This window comes from Phyllobates terribilis, unplaced genomic scaffold (genome assembly GCF_046119375.1).
Source record: "Phyllobates terribilis strain yellow unplaced genomic scaffold, ASM4611937v1 Scaffold_9__5_contigs__length_417890890, whole genome shotgun sequence".
In the NCBI taxonomy this organism is placed as follows: Eukaryota; Metazoa; Chordata; class Amphibia; order Anura; family Dendrobatidae; genus Phyllobates; species Phyllobates terribilis.
Genome location: NW_027362769.1, coordinates 277,610,613 through 277,632,357, shown reverse-complemented (window position 1 = coordinate 277,632,357; position 21,745 = coordinate 277,610,613). Strand labels below are relative to the sequence as shown.

The window sequence follows — 21,745 nt, the reverse complement described above, 5'->3', positions numbered from 1 at the left end:
ACGAACACCAGCTCCAATTAAGGTAGGGGAAAAAATGTGCACAAATTGGGCAATTTTCAATAAATCAGGACAATAGTAAAGGATATCTGTGCCTGTAACAATGCCAAGGAGGGATAAGTTGAGAACATGGTCAAGGGGTACTTAAGTGACCATACGTGCGTCCTTTCTGACGCCTCAGTTCCCTTTAATTATTGGGTGTCTAAGCTGAACACTTGGCCTGACCTCTCCTTATATGCCTTGGAGGTGCTGGCCAGCCAGGCTGCTAGAGTGGTGTCAGAGCGTGTTTTCAGTTCCGATGGGACAATCATCACTGATAGGCGCACACGCCTCTCCACGGAAAATGCAGACAAACTTACTCTGATTAAATTCAACAAGGACTGGATATCTCCACAGTTTGTAATTCCTCTAGATGACATCAAGCCAACCTAAATTCACCAAAAATGCAGATTCATGCTACTGCTGTTGACGTCACCCCTTCCCATAAAAACCCATTTCCTTCCATCGTCAACGATGACTCAGCCCATATGGCTAATTTTTTACAAACCCTATGCACATTGTGCAGTGGACAAATCTGGAATGTACAGTCGTCCTACCAAACTAATATTTGTCATTGGAGGCCCTTGTCACAGGTTGTGCCACATTGTGACTGAGATAGGGGATACATATTCAATAGAAATGTACTGTCAGTCACCCTATTTGGCAAAAAAACATGCCTGGCTTGTGCCACATTGTGACTGTGATAGGGGATACATATTGGTAGAAATTTACACTGACTGTTGATGACCGACTGATGGCCCTCTGAAAACTTGAATTGAGGGCCACAACTACTACAGTAGATCGTAGTACTCCATCATAGATAATGTTTGTCAAGGGAGGCCCTTGTTATGGAATCTTCCTGCACCTATGACACAGCCCCCAGGAGAAATTTTTGGAAATACGATGCACATTCTGCACTGGACCAAGTAGTACAGTATTAAGAAGTCTTCTCTTCCTATATAATCTGTAGAATATTGACAATCAAATTCTCTGAGCCATTTGGAGATGCTTCTCCAAGCCATCCTGGAGGGGGGGGGGGGGGGCACCATATATCCTTTGTCCACTGACTTGCACAAGTGATATATTTGAGCTAGTCATCCAGTTGACTAGTGCAGCTTTATTTTTCTGGTTCACAGAATTCAACCATACCTGAAAATCGCATGCCGAACTCACTGCTACCTTCTAGTACTCCATGTCTCTTGGCCTTTTTCTCTTTAGTCTCTGCCTTAAATGAGTTAAATAATAAGAGTGAGGGCCCTACAATATGAATAAGTGAGGGCACTCTCAAATGTACACAAGAGAGACCTCCAAAATTTCTAGAGGGCACTTCAAAATGTATGTTACAGGGTCACACGAGGGCTCTCACAAAACTCAGCTTTTATGCCTACTGCAGGTGCTCTGAACATTTGAGTTCAGGGCCGCAGTATCACATGGTGGTGGAGGAGGTGGAAGAGGAGGAGGAGGAGGAGGGTGAGGGTCAAGCCCAATGCTACAATGGGCACATTGTAAACTGCTATGGAATATGTATTCCACTATTGTTCTTTATGTGTCTGTAAAAGTGGCGTAATACTGCGACAAACTTATTCCCAGAAACCATATGCGAGTCAGAAATGCAAGCAGGCATATTCTCCAGGCTCTTCCCATTCTGTTTCATCACTTTCCCATCCATTTCAGCCTTTTCCTCAGGGCCCCAGATCCCTTTGTTGGGTCCAGCAGAAAATTATTGGAATTTCCAATTGACTTACATTGTACTCGCTATTTGTAACGAATACGCGATTATTACAAAGTACTCGTTACAAGTATAGCGATTACGAATATTACAGTACTACTCACTCATCACTAACTCTAAAGCGATGCGTCGAGATTGCAAAAAAAGTGCAATTCCACAAAATGATGTTTTGTTTTATTTATATACAGGGTGGTCCAAAAGTAGGTGGACAGAAAGTGTAATAGAATGTTCCTGTGCTGAGATAATCTTATGAATGTTCCCCTGCTGTGTATTGTGTAATGGCTGTGTCTGATCGTACAGGAACATGGTCTGATCATACCACATCTCCTGGGCAGGGGAGGAAGCAAAAAGTATACAGACATTACTGCAGGGGATGGCAGCTGATTCTTTCTTTGAAGAAAAACATTGTTTAAAAACAGGTAGGGAAATGTTTTACCTCACAAAAAGAATCAGCTGTGATCCCCTGCTGTAATGTTTGTACACTCTTTTGCTCGCCACCCCCCCCTGCCCAGGAGATGTGGTATGATCAGACCATGTTCCTGTACGGTCAGACACAGCCATTACACACTACACAGCAGGGGCACATTTATAAGATTATCTCAGCACGGACATTTTATTACACTTTCTGTCCACCTACTTTTGGACCACCCTGTATATCAAGTTCACTATACAGTAAAAATGACCTGGCAATATGATTCTCCAGATCGGTACAATTACGCACTAGCTTGTTTTCACCTTCCTGACCAGGTCAATTTATTTTATTTATTTATTTTTTTTTAATTTTGACCAGTGTCACTTTATGAGGTAATAACTCTAACGCCTCAATGGATCCTGGTGATTCTGAGAATGTTTTGCCGTGACATATTGTACTTTTTATGGTAAAATTTCTTTGATAAGTCTTACTATTATTTGTGAGAAAATCGGAAATTTGACGAAATTTATTAATTTTCAAACTTTTAACTTTCATGCCCTTAAATCGGAGAGATATCCCACACAAAATAGTTAATAAATAACATTTCCCACAAGTCTCCTTTACATCAGCAAAATTTTGGAATTATAATTTTTTTTTGTTAGGAAGTTACTAGGGCTGTCTGACCAGCGATTTCTAATTTTTACAACAAAATTTACAAAACCCTTTTTTTAGGGAGATCACATTTGAAGAGACTTTGAGGGGTCTATATGAAAGTAAATACCCAAATGGGACACCATCTAAAAAATGCACCCCTCAAGGTGCTCAAAACCACATTTAAAAAGTTTATTAACCCTTCAAGTGCTTCACAGGAATTAATGGACTGTGGAAGGAAAAAATAAACATTTGTACAATTTCTCCTGAGTAAGCAGATACCCAATTATGTGAAGGAAAACTACTGTTTGGGCGCATGGAAGGACTCAGAAGAGAAGGAGCGCCATTTGACTTTTTGAATGCAAAAATTTGCTGGAATAATTAGCGGACTCTTTGTCGCGGTTTGAGAGCCCCTGATGTGCCTAAACAGTTGAAAACCCCCACAAGTGACACCATTTTGGAAACTAGACCCCTCAGGGAACTTTTCTAGATGTGTGGTGAGCACCTTGAACCCCCAAATGCTTCACAGTAGTTTAAAACGTTAAGCTGTGAAAATACAAAAAATCTTATTTTTACCACAAAAAGTTTTAGCCCCAAATTTTGCATTTTCAAAAGGGTAACAGGAGAAATTGGACCCCAAAATTTGTTGTACAGTTTCTCCTGAGTACACAGATGCCCCGAATGTGATAGAAAACTACTTTTGAGGCACAGTACAAAGCTCAGAAGGGGAGAAGCGCCATATTGGAGTTCAGTTTGGACTGGTTTGAGGGTGCCTGTCACATTGGTAGAGCCCCTGAGGTGCCAGATCAGCCGAACCCCCCCACCACAAGTGACGCCATTTTACACACTACACGTCTCAATGAATTCATCTAGAGGTGCAGTGATCATATTGACATCTAGGAGGTGCAGTGATCTTACTGACACCACAGATAAGTCACAGCATTTTATACCATTGGGCAGTGAAGAAAAAATATTTACATTTTTACCACCAAAATGTTGTTTTAGCCCCAGATTTTACATTTTCACACTAGGAAATGGGTAAAAATGGCACCAAAATGTGTCCCACAATTTCTGCTGAATGTAGAAATACCCCATATGTGGCTGTACAGTACAGCTTAGCCACACAGTGAGACTCGGCAGGAATGGAGCGCTTTTTGCGTCCTGGAGAGCCGATTTTCCTATAATAATTTGCGGACTCAATATACAGAGCCCCTACATGCTAGAAGAGCAGAATCCCCCTCAAGTGACCCCATTTTGGAAATTATACCATTTTGTGAATTTATCTACTGGTGTAGTGATGATTTTAACTCCATGAGTGTTTTCCAGAAACAAGCAGCAGTGGATGTTTCTGAGTGAAAATTGTAAACTACAATTGTAGTGCCCAGTACATTATGCCCAGCTCATGCTTCTGGAGACAAGCACCTGTAAATTAGGCGGGTTCTTATCGCCACAGAAATGCCAAACGTGTGGACGCTAATTGCGGTTTAGGCACACTGTGGGGCTCAGAAGGGAGGGGGCATTTGGATTTGGGAAAGCATAATTCGCTAAATTTCTTTTGGAGGGCGAGGAGCCATTTCGCTTTTCCAGAGCCTTTGTGCTACCAGTAAAGTTTAAGCCCATATATTTCCATTAACAGATAACAGACCTGAGTGAGGACTTGCTTTTTTTGGGAACATTTTACATAACATTTTGGATCACATTTATCCGGCGCTCTACGCGGAGCACTTACTCCGTGTGACTTGATTTATAGGAAACCCCAGAGGGATCCATTCATTATAAAGAGGCAACAAAGTTACTCTGGAATCTGTCTGGAGTCCGTTCAGCAGTGTCCTTTTTTGCAGAGGTGCACAAAACTGTGGTGGACCGTGCTTTTATGCACACCTACAAAGACGGACATTGCCGGATCAAAAGTCCTACGGTGTTGACAGTGCCTCCATCTGCCACATTACAGGGAATCTTCCGCCGGGGGTTCCGTCTGAATCACGTATTTCAGAGATTTACATGGAAACACTGATGTGAGCGCTCAATGCAGGTAAAATATGAGTCAAGCCTTACTGCAATCTTTGGGAGGCAGAATGAACAAATCAACAGCACGTGAAGAATAGGTTTTATTTATTTTTTATGCCGTTCCTCGTGCGGTATAAGTGATTAGACAACTTTATTCTTCGGGTCGGTACGATTACAGATTTATATCAAGTTTTTATGATTGGCAGCTGTCACACACTAAAAGACGCTTTTTTATTGTAGAAAAAACTTTTTGAATCACCATATTTTGAGAGCTATAATTTTTCCATGTTTCGCTCGACAGTCATGAGAGGGCTTGTTTTTTGAGGGACAAGTTGACATTTTTATTGGTATTATTTTCGGGCAAATTACATGTTTTGATCGCTTTCTATTACAATTTTTGGGAGGCAGAATGAACATAAACCAGCAATTCAGGGATTGTTTTTTGGTGATTTTTTAAATCTGTTCTGCGTGTGGTAAAATTGATAAGGCAGCTTTATTCTTCGGGGCCATACGATTACAGCGATACCACATTTATATTTTTATGTTTTGGCGGTTTTACAAAACAAAAACTATTTTATAGAAAAAAAATATATTTTTGCATCGCATTATTCTGAGAGCTGTAAATTTTTTATTTTTCTGCTGATTGAGCTGTATGGCGGCTCGTTTTTTGCGGGACAAAATGACATTTTCAGCGGTACCATTTTTATTTACATTGGTCTTTTTGATTGCGTATAATTCCACTTTTTGTTACAATGTTCATTGAAGGAGTTAACTAGTGGGACAATGTTATAGGTAGAGTCGTTCCAGAAGCTGCAAAACAAAATGTGTACTTTTCTTTATTTTAACTTTTAAAACAGATAAATGTATTATCGGATTCACATTTTTCTTTATTTCTTTATTTTGTGATTGATTTTTTTAAATATTTTTATTAACTGTTTTTTTTTTACTTTTTTACATTCTTCAAACTGTCAGATCACTGATCTGATGCTCTGCAATGCATCTGCACTGCAGAGCATCAGAGCAGGATCAGAGCAGCATCTGACAGGCAGGAAGGAGGCGTCTCAGCTCCTGTTTCCAGAGCAGGCGATGACACTGCCATCTTCCTGCAGGATACTGAAAGACCTTGCGGCCATCTTGGCACCAGGGGTCACCATGGAGACCATCAGCACAACGCGATCGCATCGCTTTGTACTGATGGAAGCAGAAAGCATCTGCGATGCCCCACGATGTTGCTGTCACTATTGACAGCAGCATCATAGGGGTTAAATGCCCGGAATCAGTGCTAGCATTGATCGTGGGAGTTGCTAGCATTGATCGTGGGAGTTGCTGGGGGGTGTCAGCTCTCACAGAGCTGACACCCGCATGTGATCGCGGCGGCGCTCAACGTGAGCCCGTGTGATCACTCTGCCGTACATATACTGCTCTTTGAGGGAACGCAGCTCCTGCAGAGCAGTATATGTACGGCACATGTCAGGAAAAGGTTGCAGGGTCCAAAAAAAGATACTTCTGGTGTTTTGATTTTTTTCTTGGTACACTGTTTACCGATCGGATTAATTTATATTTTAATAGATTGGACTTTTAAGAACACAACAATACCAACTATACCAAATGTGTATATTTTTTTAATGGTTTTATTTTTAATGTGGCAAAAGGGGGGTGAATTGCTATTTTTGAATTTTTTAAAAAAATATTTAACTTTAAACTGTATTTGGGTACTTGACTTGATTGCTTGTACTTAATATAGCAATGCATCAGCACTGGAGACTATTCATGACAAGCATGGAGGTCATCAGCAAATCCCCGGCTGTCATGACAACCAATTGGCAATCAGGCAGGCGTGCTGATGGGTGCATGGAATGATGCCCTGGTCAGTCAGTGGCGGAGCCACATTCAGTCAGGGCTGGCGCCACCCACGTATTTGAATTTTGCTCCTGGCTAGCGCTGATATAAGTGGGGCGCTTGCGCAGTTTAACAGTAGCAGCCTCGGCTCCCTGCACATGTAGATAGTAGATAGGACATGACAGGTTCCCTTTAACAAGTAAACAGCTGCAGGCAGTACTCCAATCCAGCTGTGACTGTTAAAGGCAGATGATGGCTGATTAAATCAGCCATCACCAGTCATGAGACATGCAAACTCTGCTTGAGAGCCCGCATCAAAGTCAGGGAGACGACATATGATGCAAATTTACCTAAGGGGTTAAATTGCATTTTTTAGGAGGTGCAATACAGTTGTGCTCAAAAGTTTACATACCCCGGCAGAATTTTTCCCATCTTGGCCTTGCTTCAGAGAATAGGAATAAAAACAAAAAAAACTTTTTCTACAGTCATGGTTATTGGTTGGGTGAAGCCATTTATTTTCAAACTACTGTGTTCTCTTTTTTAAATCTTAACGACAACCAAAAACATCCAAATGATCCTGATCAAAAGTTCACATACCCCAGTTCTTAATACCGTGTATTGCCCCCTCTAACATCAATGACAGCTTTTAGTCTTTTGTGGTAGTTCTGGATGAGGTTCTTTATTTTCTCAGATGGTAAGATGTCCATTCTTCTAAGCAAAAGGCCTCCAGTTCCTGTAAATTCCTCAGCTGTCTAGCATGAACTGCGCACTTGAGATCTCCCCAGAGTGGCTCAATGATATTGAGGTCAGGAGACTGAGATGGCCACTCCAGAACCTTCACTTTGTTCTTCTGTAGCCAATGACAGGTCGACTTGTTCTTGTGTTTTGGATCGTTGTCATGTTGGAACGTACAAGTAAGTCCCATGTGCAGCATTCGGGCTGATAAGTGCAAATTTGCCTCCTGTATTTGCTGATAACATGCTGCATTCATCTTTCCTTCAACTTTTACCAAGTTTTGTGTGCCTTTGTAGCTCACACATCCCCAAAACATCAGCGATCCACCTCCGTGCTTTACTGTAGGAATGGTGTTCCTTTCATCATAGGCCTTGTTGACATCTCTCCAAATGTAACGTCTATGGTTGTGGCCAAAAAGTTAAATTTTGGTCTCATCACTTCAAATTACCTTGTTCTAGAAGTTTTGATGCTTGTCTCTGTGCTGTTTGGCGTATTGTAGGCGAGATACTTTGTGGCATTTGCGCAGTAATGGCTTTCTTCTGGCAACTTGACCATGCAGCCCATTTTTATTCATGTGCCTCCTTATTGTGCATCTTGAAACAGCCACATCGCTAGTTTTCAGAGAGTCCTGAATTTCAGCTGATGTTATTTGTGGGTTTTTCTTTGCAGCCCGAACAATTTTCCTGGCAGTTGTGGCCGAAATCTCTGCTGGTCTACCTGACCGTGGTTTGGTTTTTACTGAGCCCTGATTTTCCATTAATTAATTACAGTTTGAATGCTGCTGACTGGCATTATCAATTCCTTGGATATTTTTTGTATCCCTTTCCTGAGTTATACAGTTCAACTACCTTTTCCCGTAGATCTGTTGATAATTCTTTTCCTTCACCATGACTAACAATCCAGAAACTCCAGTGGCTGGATGAAAGATGCAAGAGTCTGTCTGGATCCCAGAAACTCACTCAGCTTTGATGTACACACACTGATTACAAGCAAACAGGTCACAGGTGAGGGTGTTACCTTTAGTAGCCATTCAAACCCATTTGTGACAAATTCTGTGCATGTTATCAGGCCAAAATCACTAGGGTATGTGAACTTTTCATCAGGGTCATTTGGATGTTTTTGGTTGTCATTAAGATTTAAAAAGAGAATAACAGTAGTTTGATAATTAATGGCTTCACCCAACCCATAACCATGAGTGGAGAAAGTTTTTTTTTATATATTCTCTAAAACAAAGCCAAGAAAGGAAAAATTCTGCCAGGGCATGTAAACTTTTGAGCACAACTAGACAAAACAGAAATTTTGCCATTGCATTTGTTTTTATGCTAATAATATTCCAGGTTACTATGGATACAGCAATACCAAATTAAGCATTTGCTCTTTGAAAACCACTTAGATGCTGACAGATGTTTGAAGGCTTAACTAGATTGGGGTGCAAGCTGTATAGTATAGTTGGCACCCACACATCCTCTGTTTTAAGAATGCAGCGTTAAAAAACTGCTTAAAATATTTTGAAAAATATGGCCAGGAAAATGTGTGACTGTATTTTTAAAACCAGAAAAGGAGTACAAACTATGCTTAAAGGGGTTTTCGGTCTTAAACTACAGGTCTGTAGTCACGCTTTGTGCATGCAGACTTGTGAATCTTCACATCGCGTGCACTACGCGCTGTCATTCTCTGGTACTGGCGTGGAGGATAGCAGTCATGGGACTGCAAGTATGTAATATGAATATTCCTCAGCACATTCCAATTACATGGGCACGGCAGTGCTCAATGCAAGTGTACTGAGTGTGGCGGGAAACATTGTAGTAGTAATGTGGCCGGGGGTACGCATACTCATACTAGCGGTTACATGACAATCGTTCCCAGCGCAGGGACCCCAGAATTCTGACAGCGCGTGGTGAAAGCAATGTGAGGAATCACTATTCAGAGAGTCACTCTGTGACTGCAGACTTGTAGTTTAAGACCGGACAACCCCTTAAAACTTTTTTTTTCCCCATTCACTTTTTATGCATGTGTAATGTGCTTCTATTTACATTTCTATCTTTTACCTACCAAAATGTGATAAATGATCAGCTGGAATGACCACAATTTGGCCACTGTGTGTTTCTCTTGCAAAGTTGTAAGCAGATGGAAATGTTGCTGCTACTCCTTGGGGTATTGATTGATTCAGTCCCTGGTGAAGTGGAGAATGAGCTAAACCTAAGAAAGACAGACAAAAAACATTAGACAAAATGGTTACAGCTTACCTGTTTATGATACTCAAACTTATTTGTGCAGCCATTTGTAGTAACTGCACAGGTGTTGCTGGCAAAAAAAATGTAACAGAAAACATACATTCATTCCATTTTCCAAGTTATTCTGGTTATGGTAGAATGTTAAAAACAATGAAATGAAAATTTTGCCACTGTGGGTTTTTGAAGGAGAGATAGAGTATTGAATTTTTAAAATATTTTTGTTCACTTTATTACTTGTCAAACTACTGCCATGTTCACATGTCCAGTAACCATCTGTTAAAAAGGATCCAGCAGCAATTAGGGATGAGCGGACTTGTGAATGTTCAAGTTTGTCAGGTTCGGTTGAACTGCAGTCTAAAGTCTGGTTCGGGTACCAGAAATTAATCCAAAACACCATAGAAGCCAAAGGGGACCCGAACTTCTGTGCTGTAAAATGGTGGTAGTAAGGGGTAGGAGGCTACAAAAGTAAGCAAAATGGACAATTGCCCTGCAAACAAATATGGATAGTGAAATGATTTAAAATAACATAGAATAAAAAAATAAAAATAAATAATATTGAACCAGGAGGCAGAGGTGCACATGGCGGAGTAGGAGTTAGCCAAAACAGTTTTTCTTTTATTTATTTATTTTTTTAAGTTAGGGAGGTCCCAAAACATTGGAAATTGCAAAAAGAACGACTAAATTACGGTGGGCTATAACAATGCCTGGGTGCAGCTGGTGTAATTCTCTAGTCAGCCAAAAGGTATGGAAAAGTCCTGTGTGATCTACACCTGGTTAATTCTAATGAACATGAGCTTTCTCTAGTTGGCTGTAGACAGGCAGATGCGCCCATCTGTGATCACACCCCCTGCCATGCTAAACACACATTCCAACATTATACTTGCAGCAGGCCGGCCAGCACCTCCAAAGAGAAAAAGGGCAAGCTCAGGCAATGTGTCCAATTTGAAGTTAAATGAGGCAGACCCATCACTCAGTAAGTGGAGACGTGTGGACACATACTCTTGCACCATGTTATTGAAACGCTGCCTCCCACTAATATGAACAGAATGAGATAGTGATGCCGGATGTCGTGGCTTAGGGAAGATTTTCCACATTTCAGCCAGGCTAACCCTCCTTTCCAAGGTGGTGCTGGTGCCCAAGCTGTTTTGGCGACTTACTCCTCCGTCTTCTGCTTCCACTGAGCCCCAGCTGTCAGGTGGAAACGCCGTTAGTAGTGCGTCTACCAGCAAGTGCTTGTATTCCAGCATTTTCCGAACCCACTCCAGTGACGGAAGTCAGGATGGTACGTTGTCCTTGTAGCAGGGATTCAACAGGGTGGCTACCCAGTAATCAGCACTGATAACAGTCCGGGCCACTCGGCAGTTATTGCGCAGGCACAGCAGCATGTATTGGCTCAGGTGTGCCAGGCTGCCCAGAGGCAACAACAAACTGTCCTCGGTGGGAGCCGGTGTATCGACTGTGTCCTCTGTATCCCCCAAGCCACGCTTCAGTGATGCCTGTGAGCTTGAGTGCCACCTTACTGTAAACACTGTTCCTCCTCCTCCAAAACTGTCCCCTGGCTGAACAGTTTTGTACTTGGCCACTGTTTGTACAGGAACACATTCCCTGAGCCATGTGTGGAGGACTGGCCTGATAATTGTGTGTATGGTCCCTGTCCCTCCTCCTGTGCCACCACCTCATTCATCATTGCCTGAAACATTTTTTTCAAGGAGACAAAGAAGTGGGATAGTAACGCTGATAATGGCCGTCATCAGCGCTCGATACGTTGGTGGAATACTTGAAGCTACGAAACACGGCACACACGTCTCACATAGAGGCTAATTCGTTGGTCATGAAGTGTTGCTGTTCCGCAGAGCGACTCACCCATGAGTGCTGCAGCTGAAACACCACTATTTCCTGCTGCCTGCACAATCTGTTCAGCATATGCAAGGTGGAGTTCCACTTTGTTAGTACGTCGCATATGAGGTGGTGGTGAGTGGGAAGGAAGGAATGACAGAGCAGCGCAGACAGGCGAGCAGAAGTAGGATGAGAACGCTGAAAGAGCACACAGACAACTCGTACTTTCTGCAGCAGCTGTAACATATCGGGGTTATTTTTAAGGAAGCTCTGTACCACTAAATTCAGCATATGCATCAGGCAAGGGATGTGCATCAAACCGGCTAGGCGCAAATGGGCAACGAGATTTCGCCCATTATCGCACAACACCAGGTCGGGCTTGAGGTTCAGCAGTACCAACCACTCATCGGCCTATTTGATCCTTGTGCACAGCTTCTGGTCGGTGTGGGATTTTCCCTCCAAACAGATGAGTTTCAGAACAGCCTGCTGTCGTTTCACCCTGGCTGTGCTGAAGTTGGTGGTGAAGGTGTTACGCTGACCGGATAAGGAGGCGGTGGAGGAAGCGAAGTAGGAGGCAACATGGACAGAGAAACGTCCAGCAATCGTCGGTGGTGGTAGGCCATGCACCAGAACGCTTTCTGCCTCAGGTACAGCCCCCACTACATTTACCCAGTGGGCAGTTAGGGAGATATAACGTCCCTGGTTGTGCTTAATGGTCCACTTATCGGTAGTTATGTGGACCTTGCCACTGTTGGCGTTGTGCAGAGCACACTTAGTTTTGTCCACAACATGTTTGTGCAGAGCAGGGATGGCCCGCCTAGAAAAGTAGTGGCAGCTCGGAGCCTTGTACTCTGCAATAGCCACCTCTATCAGTTTTTTTTTTTTAGAACTGTCTGTTTACACCAGGAATGGAAGCATTTCAAAGGCGTCAGGACCAGGGCTCATGGCTGGGTAGAGGGGTACTTCCTCTTTCTCTCCAGTGTTTGAGAGATGGACAGCTGAAGGCTTCCATGGAACGGTGTGGAGATGCTCGTTGACACTGCTTGAGGTGCTGTCACATCCTCTCTTTGTGGGGAGCCAGGTGGCCCTGTTGCTTGGGAGAGGGAGGAAGAGGCCGAGACCACAGAAAAACAGGGAGCAGGAGGAGCCTCAGATGTTTCCTAGTTTTTCAGATGTGCACTCCACTGAAGCTTGTGCTTTGAATTCAGATGCCTCATCATGCAGGTGGTGCTCAGGTTAAGAACATTTACGCCTTCCTTCTGGCTCTGATGGCACAGCATGCAAACCACCAGTCTCTTGTTATCAGCACATTGCCTGAAGAAATGCCACACGAGGAAGCTCCTTTGAGTTGGTCTTGGTGTGCTCAGTTCATCAGTGTGATGAGCAGTAGCAGCTGACGTACTGGCTGTGGGCCAGCCGCTGTGCTTTTGCACCATGCTCCCTCTTTTGCTGTGAAGCATGACCATCTCTCCTCTTGCTCTGAACGGTGCACGTCACTCGGATGGCATTTACTCCATGTGGGGTTGAGGATCTCATCATCCCCCGCATCATCTTCCACCCACTCCTCACCCCTGCCCTCCTTGCCTGTCAACACTACAGAAAGCCGCAGCAGTTGGCACCTCTGTTATGTCATCATCAGAGAAGTGTTGCGCTGGTCCACTAACTGTGTGCACTAACCTTTCCTCCAACTGAACAAGTGGTTGGGCATCATTTCACTTACTCTCTTCCACTTGTGAGGCAGAGTCAGGTGGATGGCCCACGGAACCCCACCCAGCGAAGTCATCAAAAAGAAGTAATGACTGCTGCATGACTTGTGGTTTAAATTCACTGACTGTGTTGGATCTTGTGATAAAATGTAACTTTTAATAATTCTTTAAAATAACAAAACAATAAATCCACCGTGCTTGTGTGCAGTCTATCCAACGTGTGCCTGCTGTGACAGGACAGACTATGGATATTAATAGACCTAAAAGGACAACTAAATGTCCATAATCAGCTCATAATGTATAGAGGTGCCTAACTAGCTGTCACCATCTATTTCAATTCCCCAGCTAAAGAAAGAGGGCATAGAAAAGGGGGGAACTGAAAGGGAGAGGGGGGAATTCCCTTCATAAAGTGCAACCAATCATATATTGCACAATAACCCTTTTGCCTAAAACAGAGCCTTTACACTAGGGTCTGTATCCGTTAATAATATAGCCCTCCTCCATAAAGAGCAACCAGAGATTTTCTACAGGTAACCCCCCCCCAGGATATTCTGGTCTATATCAGAGGTTACTGCCTAGAATTTTTCTTTTTGCCTCTTTAGAAAGAGAATCCTCGAACATATAGGGGATAAAGAGGACACCCCTATCTCGAGGCATGCATGGGAGAAACATGGGGGTGACCTCAAAGTAATGCGATTTCAAGGTGTTGAGAAAGTTAGATCATCTCCTGGGGAGGTGATCATGACAACAGGATTTTGAGAAAGGAGGCCCAGGTACCATCCGCACATTGAATCGCTTAATATCCGCATGTGCACATGTAGTCATGCGGATATTAAGCGATTCAATGCAAGTCAATGGGGGTAATTAGACCGCGTTTCTGCAAAAATAATGGACATGCTGCAGATTTATTGCAATGATAATCCGCAGCGGAAATTTAAGCAGCATGTGCACAGCACACGAATTATCATTGGGGACCATGATATTACCAAGTGTTTTCGCTGCAGAAATTCCATGGCAAAAACGCTTGAAAAATGCATAGTGGGCACGCAGCCTAAGAGCCCCTGAGGTGCCAGAACAGCAGAACCCCCTATAAGTGACCCCATTTTACAAACTACACCTCTCAATGAAATCATCTAAGGGTGCATAGATCATATTGACACCATGAGTGTGTCACAGAATTTTATACCAATGGGTAGTGAAGAAAAAATGATTATATTTCTAATAAAAAATTTGTTTTAGCCCCAAAATTTACAGTTGTGCTCAAAAGTTTCCATACCCCGGCAGAATTTTTCCTTTCTTGGCCTTGTTGCAGAGAATATGAATGATAACTAAAAAACTTTTTCTCCACTCATGGTTATTGGTTGGGTGAAGCCATTTATTGTCAACCTACGGTGTTCTCTCTTTTTAAATCTTAATGACAACCAAAAACATCCAAATGACCCTGATCAAAAGTTCACATACCCCAGTTCTTAATACCGTGTATTGCCCCATCTAACATCAATGACAGCTTGAAGTCTTTTGTGGTAGTTCTGGATGAGGTTTTTTAATTTCTCAGATGGTAAAGCTGCCCATTCTTCTTGGCAAAAAGCCTCCAGTTCCTGTAAATTCCTCAGCTGTCTAGCATGAACTGCGCGCTTGAGATCTCCCCAGATTGGCTCAATGATATTGAGGTCAGGAGACGGAGATGGTCACTCCATAACCTTCACTTTGTTCTTCTGTAGCCAATGACAGGTCGACTTGTTCTTGTGTTTTGGATCGTTGTCATGTTGGAACGTACAAGTAAGTCCCATGTGCAGCTTCCGGGCTTATGAGTACAAATTTGCCTCCAGTATTTGCTGATAACGTGCTGCATTCATCTTTCCTTCAACTTTTACCAAGTTTTGTGTGCCTTTGTAGCTCACACATCCCCAAAACATCAGCGATCCACCTCCGTGCTTTACTGTGGGAATGGTGTTCCTTTCATCATAGGCCTTGTTGACCTCTCTCCAAATGTAACGTTTATGGTTGTGGCCAAAAAGTTCCATTTTGGTCTCATCACTCCAAATTACCTTCTTCCAGAAGTTTTGAGGCTTATCTAAGAGCTGTTTGGCATATTGTAGGCAAGATACTGTGTGGCATTTGCACAGTAATGGCTTTCTTCTGGCGACTCTACCATGCAGCCCATTTTTCTTCAAGTGCCTCCTTATTGTGCATCTTGAAACAGCCACATCGCTAGTTTTCAGACAGTACTGAATTTCAGCTGATATTATGTGTGGGTTTTTCTTTGCATGCTGAACAATTTTTCCAGCAGTTGTGGCCGAAATCTCTGCTGGTCTACCTGACCGTGGTTTGGGTTTTACAGAGCCCCTGATTTTCTATTTGTTAATTACAGTTTGAATGCAGCTGACTGGCATTATCAATTCCTTGGATATTTTTTGTGTCCCTTTCCTGTGTTATACAGTTCAACTACCTTTTCCCGTAGATCTGTTGATAATTATTTTGCTTTTACCATGACTAACAATCCAGAAACTCCAGTGGCTGGATGAAAGATGCAAGAGTCTGTCTGGATCCCAGAAACCCACTCAGCTTTGATGCACACACACGGATTACTAGCAAACAGGTCACAGGTGAGGATGTTACCTTTAGCAGCTATTCAAACCCATTTGTGACAAATTCTGTGCATGTTATCCGTCCAAAATCACCAGGGTATGTGAACTTTTGATCAGGGTCATTTGGATGTTTTTGGTTGTCATTAAGATTTAAAAAGAGAAAACACAGTTGTTTGACAATAAATGGCTTCACTCAACTCATAACCATGAGTGGAGAAAAAGTTTTTTTGTAATCATTCATCTTCTCTGAAACAAAGCCAAGAAAGGAAAAATTCTGCAGGGTATGCAAACTTTTGAGCACAACTGTACATTTTCATATGAGGAAAAAATGGCACCAAAATTTGTCACACAACTTCTCCTGAATGTAGCAATACCCCATATGAGGCTGTATGTATGTACAGTATGTACTGTACTGCTGAGCCACATGGCGAGACTCGGGAGGGAAGGAGCGCTATTTCACTCAAGGAGAACAAAATTATAGTAGAACAGTCTGCTGACTCCATATAAAGAGCCCCTAAGTACCAGAAGAGCAGAATCCACTCTCGTGACCGCATTTTGGAGACTACAACCCTCTAGGAATTTATCTACAGGTGTAGTGATGATTTTGACTTCATGAGTGTTTTCCAGAAACAAGCAGTAGTGGATGTTGCCGAGTGAAAATTGCAAATATGTGTAGGGCCCATACATTGTGCCCAGCTCGTGATTCTGGAGACATGCACCCATAAATTAGGAGGGCTCTCATTGCTATAGAAATGACATACACGAGGATGTATTCATGAAATAATTTAAAAAAAATTGACGTGGGGCTTCGCACTATTTTTGTGTCCAGCCAGGTACAGCATCCAGGAATGGGCTGCCCCCAACCACCAGCTGCCTATTTGTACCTGGCCGGACACAACAATATAGGAAACTCTTTTTTTTATTATTATTTCATGAATTTCATGAAATAATTAAAAAAAAAATTGACGTGGGGCTTCGCCCTATTTTTGTATCCAGCCAGGTACAGCAGGCAGGAACGGGCTGCCCCCAACCCACAGATGCCTATTTGTACCTTTCAGGAAACAAAAATACAGGGAAGCCCTTTTTTTAATTATTTCATGAATTTCAAATGAACTCAGCTCACCTCATGCACGTCACTGACAGCGTGGGAGAAATCTCCTGCACTCAGCGCTTCAGCAGGAGAATTCTCCCATGCTGGGATGGCATTGAGATGACAGGCTGGATCGCAGCTGAGCGCTGCCATCCAGCTTGTCATCCTTCAGAGACACTGCAGAGCGCAAGCATGCCTGCGCTCTGCAGTGTCTATGAAGGATGGCATGCTGGATGGCAGCGCTCAGCTGCGATCCAGCCTGTCATCTCAATGCCATCCCAGCGTGGGGGAATTCTCCTGCGCTCAGCGCATGCGCAGGAGAATTCTCCCACGCTGTGAGTGTCGTGCATGAGGTGAGCTGAGTTCATTGGACATGAACTCGGCTCATCTGGATGCCGTCACAGCCAGACACTGAGAAGCGCAAGCATGCCTGCGCTTCTCAGTGTCTGCGGCATGGCAAGCTGGATGGCAGCTTTCGGCTGCGATCCAGCCTGTCATGTGAATGTAGCAGAGCTGGAGCCATCCTAGGAACCATGAAAAGGTAAGGATGATGTTGGTTTATTATTTTACTTTTATTGCAGAAGACATTGGCTTCAGCTGGAATGGGCATGATGGTAAGTATGGTCTAATTTAGAACAATAAAGAATTGTGTGTTTATTTCAATTAAAGGACTTTATTCTGGGTGTTTGTGTTTTGTTTTTTTTAACTTTGACTATGGGGTTAGTAATGGGGGTGTCTTATAGACGCCTCTCCATTACTAACCTGGGCTTGCTGTCAGATGACATTATAAGTTGACATCAACCCCAGCCCTATTACCCCACTGCCACCGCTACAGGGCAGTGGGAAGAGCGAGGCTAAGTGCCAGAATTGGCGCATCCTATGGATGCTCCATTTCTGGGGTGGCTGACGGCTGGTGTTTCTAGTCTGGGAGGGGGCCAATATTTATGGCACCATTCCTGGGCTATTAATATCAGCCCCCAGCTGTCGGACTAGCCTTTGCTAGCTATTAAAATAGGGGGGACCTCACGTCATTTTTTTGGGGGGTCCCCCATTTTAATAGCTGGTAAAGGCTAGGTATTCAGCTGGGGGCTGATATTAGTAGCCTGGGAAGCTCCGTGGGTATTACCCCTTTCCCAGGCTTCAAACATCTGCCCCAGCCATCTGCTTAACCTCTGCTAGAGACTAAAATTACGGGGAACCCTACGCCAATTTTTTTTTAATAAATCCTTTATTTTAATACTAAATGACAAGTACAGTGACCAACACTGTCACTCTACTTATTATATATGTGACTGACATGTTTCTATCTATCTAATCTATGTGTGAAGCTCTATTCTTTCTGTTCTAAATTGTCGAGTACCGGTGTATGCCGCTGATGAATTGCCGGCTTTTCATGTTTCACTGTGAGTACTGTTCCCATTGATTTGGGCAATCACTGTAATGCCACAACCACCATGGCTGTGACATTACAGTGAGTGGCAGACAATCCCTACATGATTGGTGCTCTAAATAGCGCCAAACATGCAAGACGGGGACCCGAGCTCCCGCCCGAGCATCTCGAAAGTACTCGGCGAGCTCCGAGCATCTCGAGTACTGAGATGCTAGGGCGAGTACCGAGCAGTGGCAAGCATGCTCGCTCATCACTATTTATTATGTGTCTGTGTGTTTATTTAACTCTTTACTTTAACTAGGTTTGGTGATGAAAGGGTCTGATTGACACTTTGTCATCACCAAACAAAATAGGTAGGTGTCAGCTGATCCCATTCACTCAATCTTCATTAGCATTTCCATTTTCATTAGCATTTTCATTCATGTAATTTCTGGGGCAGCTGTAAGGTGCTATTTTTAGCTTAGGAAGGTGCCATTAGGTAAACATGGTCCCTGGCTATAATTAACAGCTCACAGCAGTTTTGTTAGCAGCTACGTCCCCAGGAACAGCAAGAAGCAGAGCATTGGACGCAGCGTATTGTTTAGGCGTCCAAAACGCGGCATTCTAATGCCGCACTTTTGTTGTCGATATTTGTGAATCCACCGCATATGACACTTCAATCGGTCAAAATCTGCAGAGGAGACTAGCGCGTCCGCTACAGGAATTGAAATGCTGCGGGTGAGTTTGGGCACGTGGCCACGGTCAGGAGCCGCTGCAGGTCTGAAGCTGCGTGTTTATACAGCGTCAAACCCGCAGCGTCCAGATATTACAGCATAGTGGATGGGATCTCTAGAAATCCCATGTCCACTATGCGTGCATCAGAGGCTGCGAATCATCCGTGGACAGTAAACACATGTGGATTTACCTACGTTCAATAGAATGCAAAATTTATGACGCAGCAAAAAATATGCGTCCAAAGCGCTGCTACGTCTGGATCGTGGGCACAGAGCCTAAAATTATTAAAAAAAAATTGTGTGGGATCCCGCGTCATTTTTATAACCAGAAGAAGGAAAGCCGACCGCTGGGGGCTGATATTAGTAGCCGGAGAAGGGGCCATTAGACAAAAATGTTCCCTGGCTATTAATATAAGCCCACAGCTGTTTGTTTAGCCTTTACTGGCTAGATTATAGGAGGACCCCAGAAAAAAATGGACGTAGGGTCCCTCTATAAAATCTTCCCACTGCCCTGTAGCGGTGGTGAGTAATGCGGTTGGGGTTCATGTCAGTCTTGTATTGGCGGCTGACGTGAAGCCAGGTTAATAATGGTGGGCGTTTATAAGACGCCCGCCATTACTAACCACGTAGTAAAGTTTACGACGCTTTTTCAATATATACACGACCAGAATAAAGTATTTTAATGAAATAAAAAATACAGTTTTGAAAAAAAATTATCGCGCTCACAGTTCCCGAATCCCTAGTCTCCTGAAAAAAAAAAGTAAAATAAAAAAAGTCAAATCCCTCACCTGTCCATCCATCGTCACGACGTAGTCCACGATTCCATCACAATTGTCCCCCGGCGATCCGGGTCACTTCTACAGCAGTGACATCAGCAATCACTGATGTCACTGCTGTATAAGACAGCAATGTGTACTGACATGAGTGTAAAATCACTCCTGTCAGTGTACATGCTGCTGCAGGAGTGAGGTCACTGGGCTTCATCAGCTGATCAGCCCCGGTGACCAGTACTGGTGGGAACATTCTTGAGAATGTTCCCACGGTGAGGTCACGTGAGCTCTCAGCTGATCTTCAGCTGAGAGTTCATGTGACCGCTCATGTGACCGCAGGTCCTGGCAGCGCAGTACACTGCTTGGAGCGAGCGCGCTCCCAGCAGCGTACCGCCGCCCGCCAGGAGGAGAGCATTGCCGGACAGGTGAGAATAGTGGTTTTTAGTTGCTTTTTTTTAAACTGCAGGTGGTTCCCGGCTCAGCTGAGGAGACTACTGCTCCACTCAGCCGCACCACTCTCTCTGTTATCAGCGGGAGCGGCGGTCGGATGAGAGTAGTAGTCCTCCTCTGCCGACCCAGGTACCACCCGCAGCGTTTCCATCGCGTTTCACCACCCATTTGCTTTAATTGAAACGCAATTTTTCTATTAATTTTTCTGCAATGGTAATCCTGAGCGGAAATTTCTGCATCATGTGCACAGCATATCAGGATTACAATTGCAATAGTTGGCAGAAAGATTAGCAAGCGTTTTCGCGGCGAAAAAGCATAAAAAATGTGTACTTAACCTAATAGCAGTTTTTGCTGCTACCACACACTAAATGATGCTTTTTTTGGCTAAAGTTTTTGCATTGCCATTTTTGAGAGCTATAATGTTTAGATATTTCTGGTGACGTTCATTTACAGGACGAGTTGATGTTTTTATTGGTGGCATTTCCAGGCACAACATTTTTTAATCGTTTTCTATTTCGATTTTTTTGGAGGCAGAATGAACAAAAAACAGCAATTGAGGAATTGTTTTTTTGTGTGTTTTTTTTATGACATTCACCGTGTTGTAAAATTGATAAGACAGCTTTATTGTTCTGGTCAATACAATTACAGCGATACCACATTTATATAATTTTATGTTTTGCCACTTTTACACAATAAAAACAATTGTTATAGGAAAAAGAATTGTTTTTGCATCGCTATAATCTGAGAACTGTAACTTTTATTTCTCCACTAATGGAACTGTACAGCTGCTTGTTTTTTGCGGGACAAGATGACGTTTTCAGCTATATAATTTTTATTTACATTCAACTCTTTGATCGCGTTTTATTCCACTTCTTTTAGGCGGTATTATGAAAAATCATAGTTTTTTTTGCCACTTTTTTATTATTTTTTTTACGAAGTTCACTGAAGGGGTCAAATAGTGTCGGATTGTTCCGGACATGGCGTTACCAAATGGTTTTTTTTTGTTGTTTTTGTTTACATATATATACCTATTTAATGGTTTATGGTTTTCTTTCTTTTTTTTTGTTTATTTTATTATTTTTGAAAAAATATTTTTACAATTTTTTTTTTTACTTTTATTAGGCTGTGTGCCCACGATGCGTTTTTTAAGCGTTTCCGCAGCAGCAAAAATACTTAAACTCATGTTAGAAGGTCTGCCATGTTCCCCAATGATAATCCGCATGGGCTGCGCACATGCTGCGGAAATTTCCGCTGCAGATTATCATTGCGGAAAAAAACACAGCACTACCAATTATTTTGCGGAAGTGCTGCGTTATCGCCGCCATTGACTTGCATTGGAACGCATGGATTACGCATCACTACATATGTAGATGCGGAATCCATGCGTTCAATGTGCGGATGGTACCCAGGTCTAGAGGAGAGGAGACTCTCCGCCGGACCCGGGTACCATAGAACATGTGAAAAAAAATAATAAAATAAAAAATAAATATTATATTTACCTTCTGATAGCCCCCGCTGCACTCGTCTTCTCATTTCGGCAGATCGCGGTGGACTGGAGG

The 21,745-nt window shown here is 43.1% G+C and overlaps 1 protein-coding gene across 4 annotated transcripts in view; it reads right to left on the bottom strand.

The window, feature by feature from the left end:
* Positions 1-21,745, bottom strand: part of TNRC18 (trinucleotide repeat containing 18) — a 739,821-nt gene that overhangs the window by 560,814 nt on the left and 157,262 nt on the right. For all 4 annotated transcript variants that reach the window (XM_073647819.1, XM_073647820.1, XM_073647817.1 and 1 more), the window contains exon 7: positions 9,462-9,608. In XM_073647819.1, the coding sequence (XP_073503920.1) occupies positions 9,462-9,608 (147 nt within the window). The remainder of the gene's footprint in view (positions 1-9,461; positions 9,609-21,745) is intronic.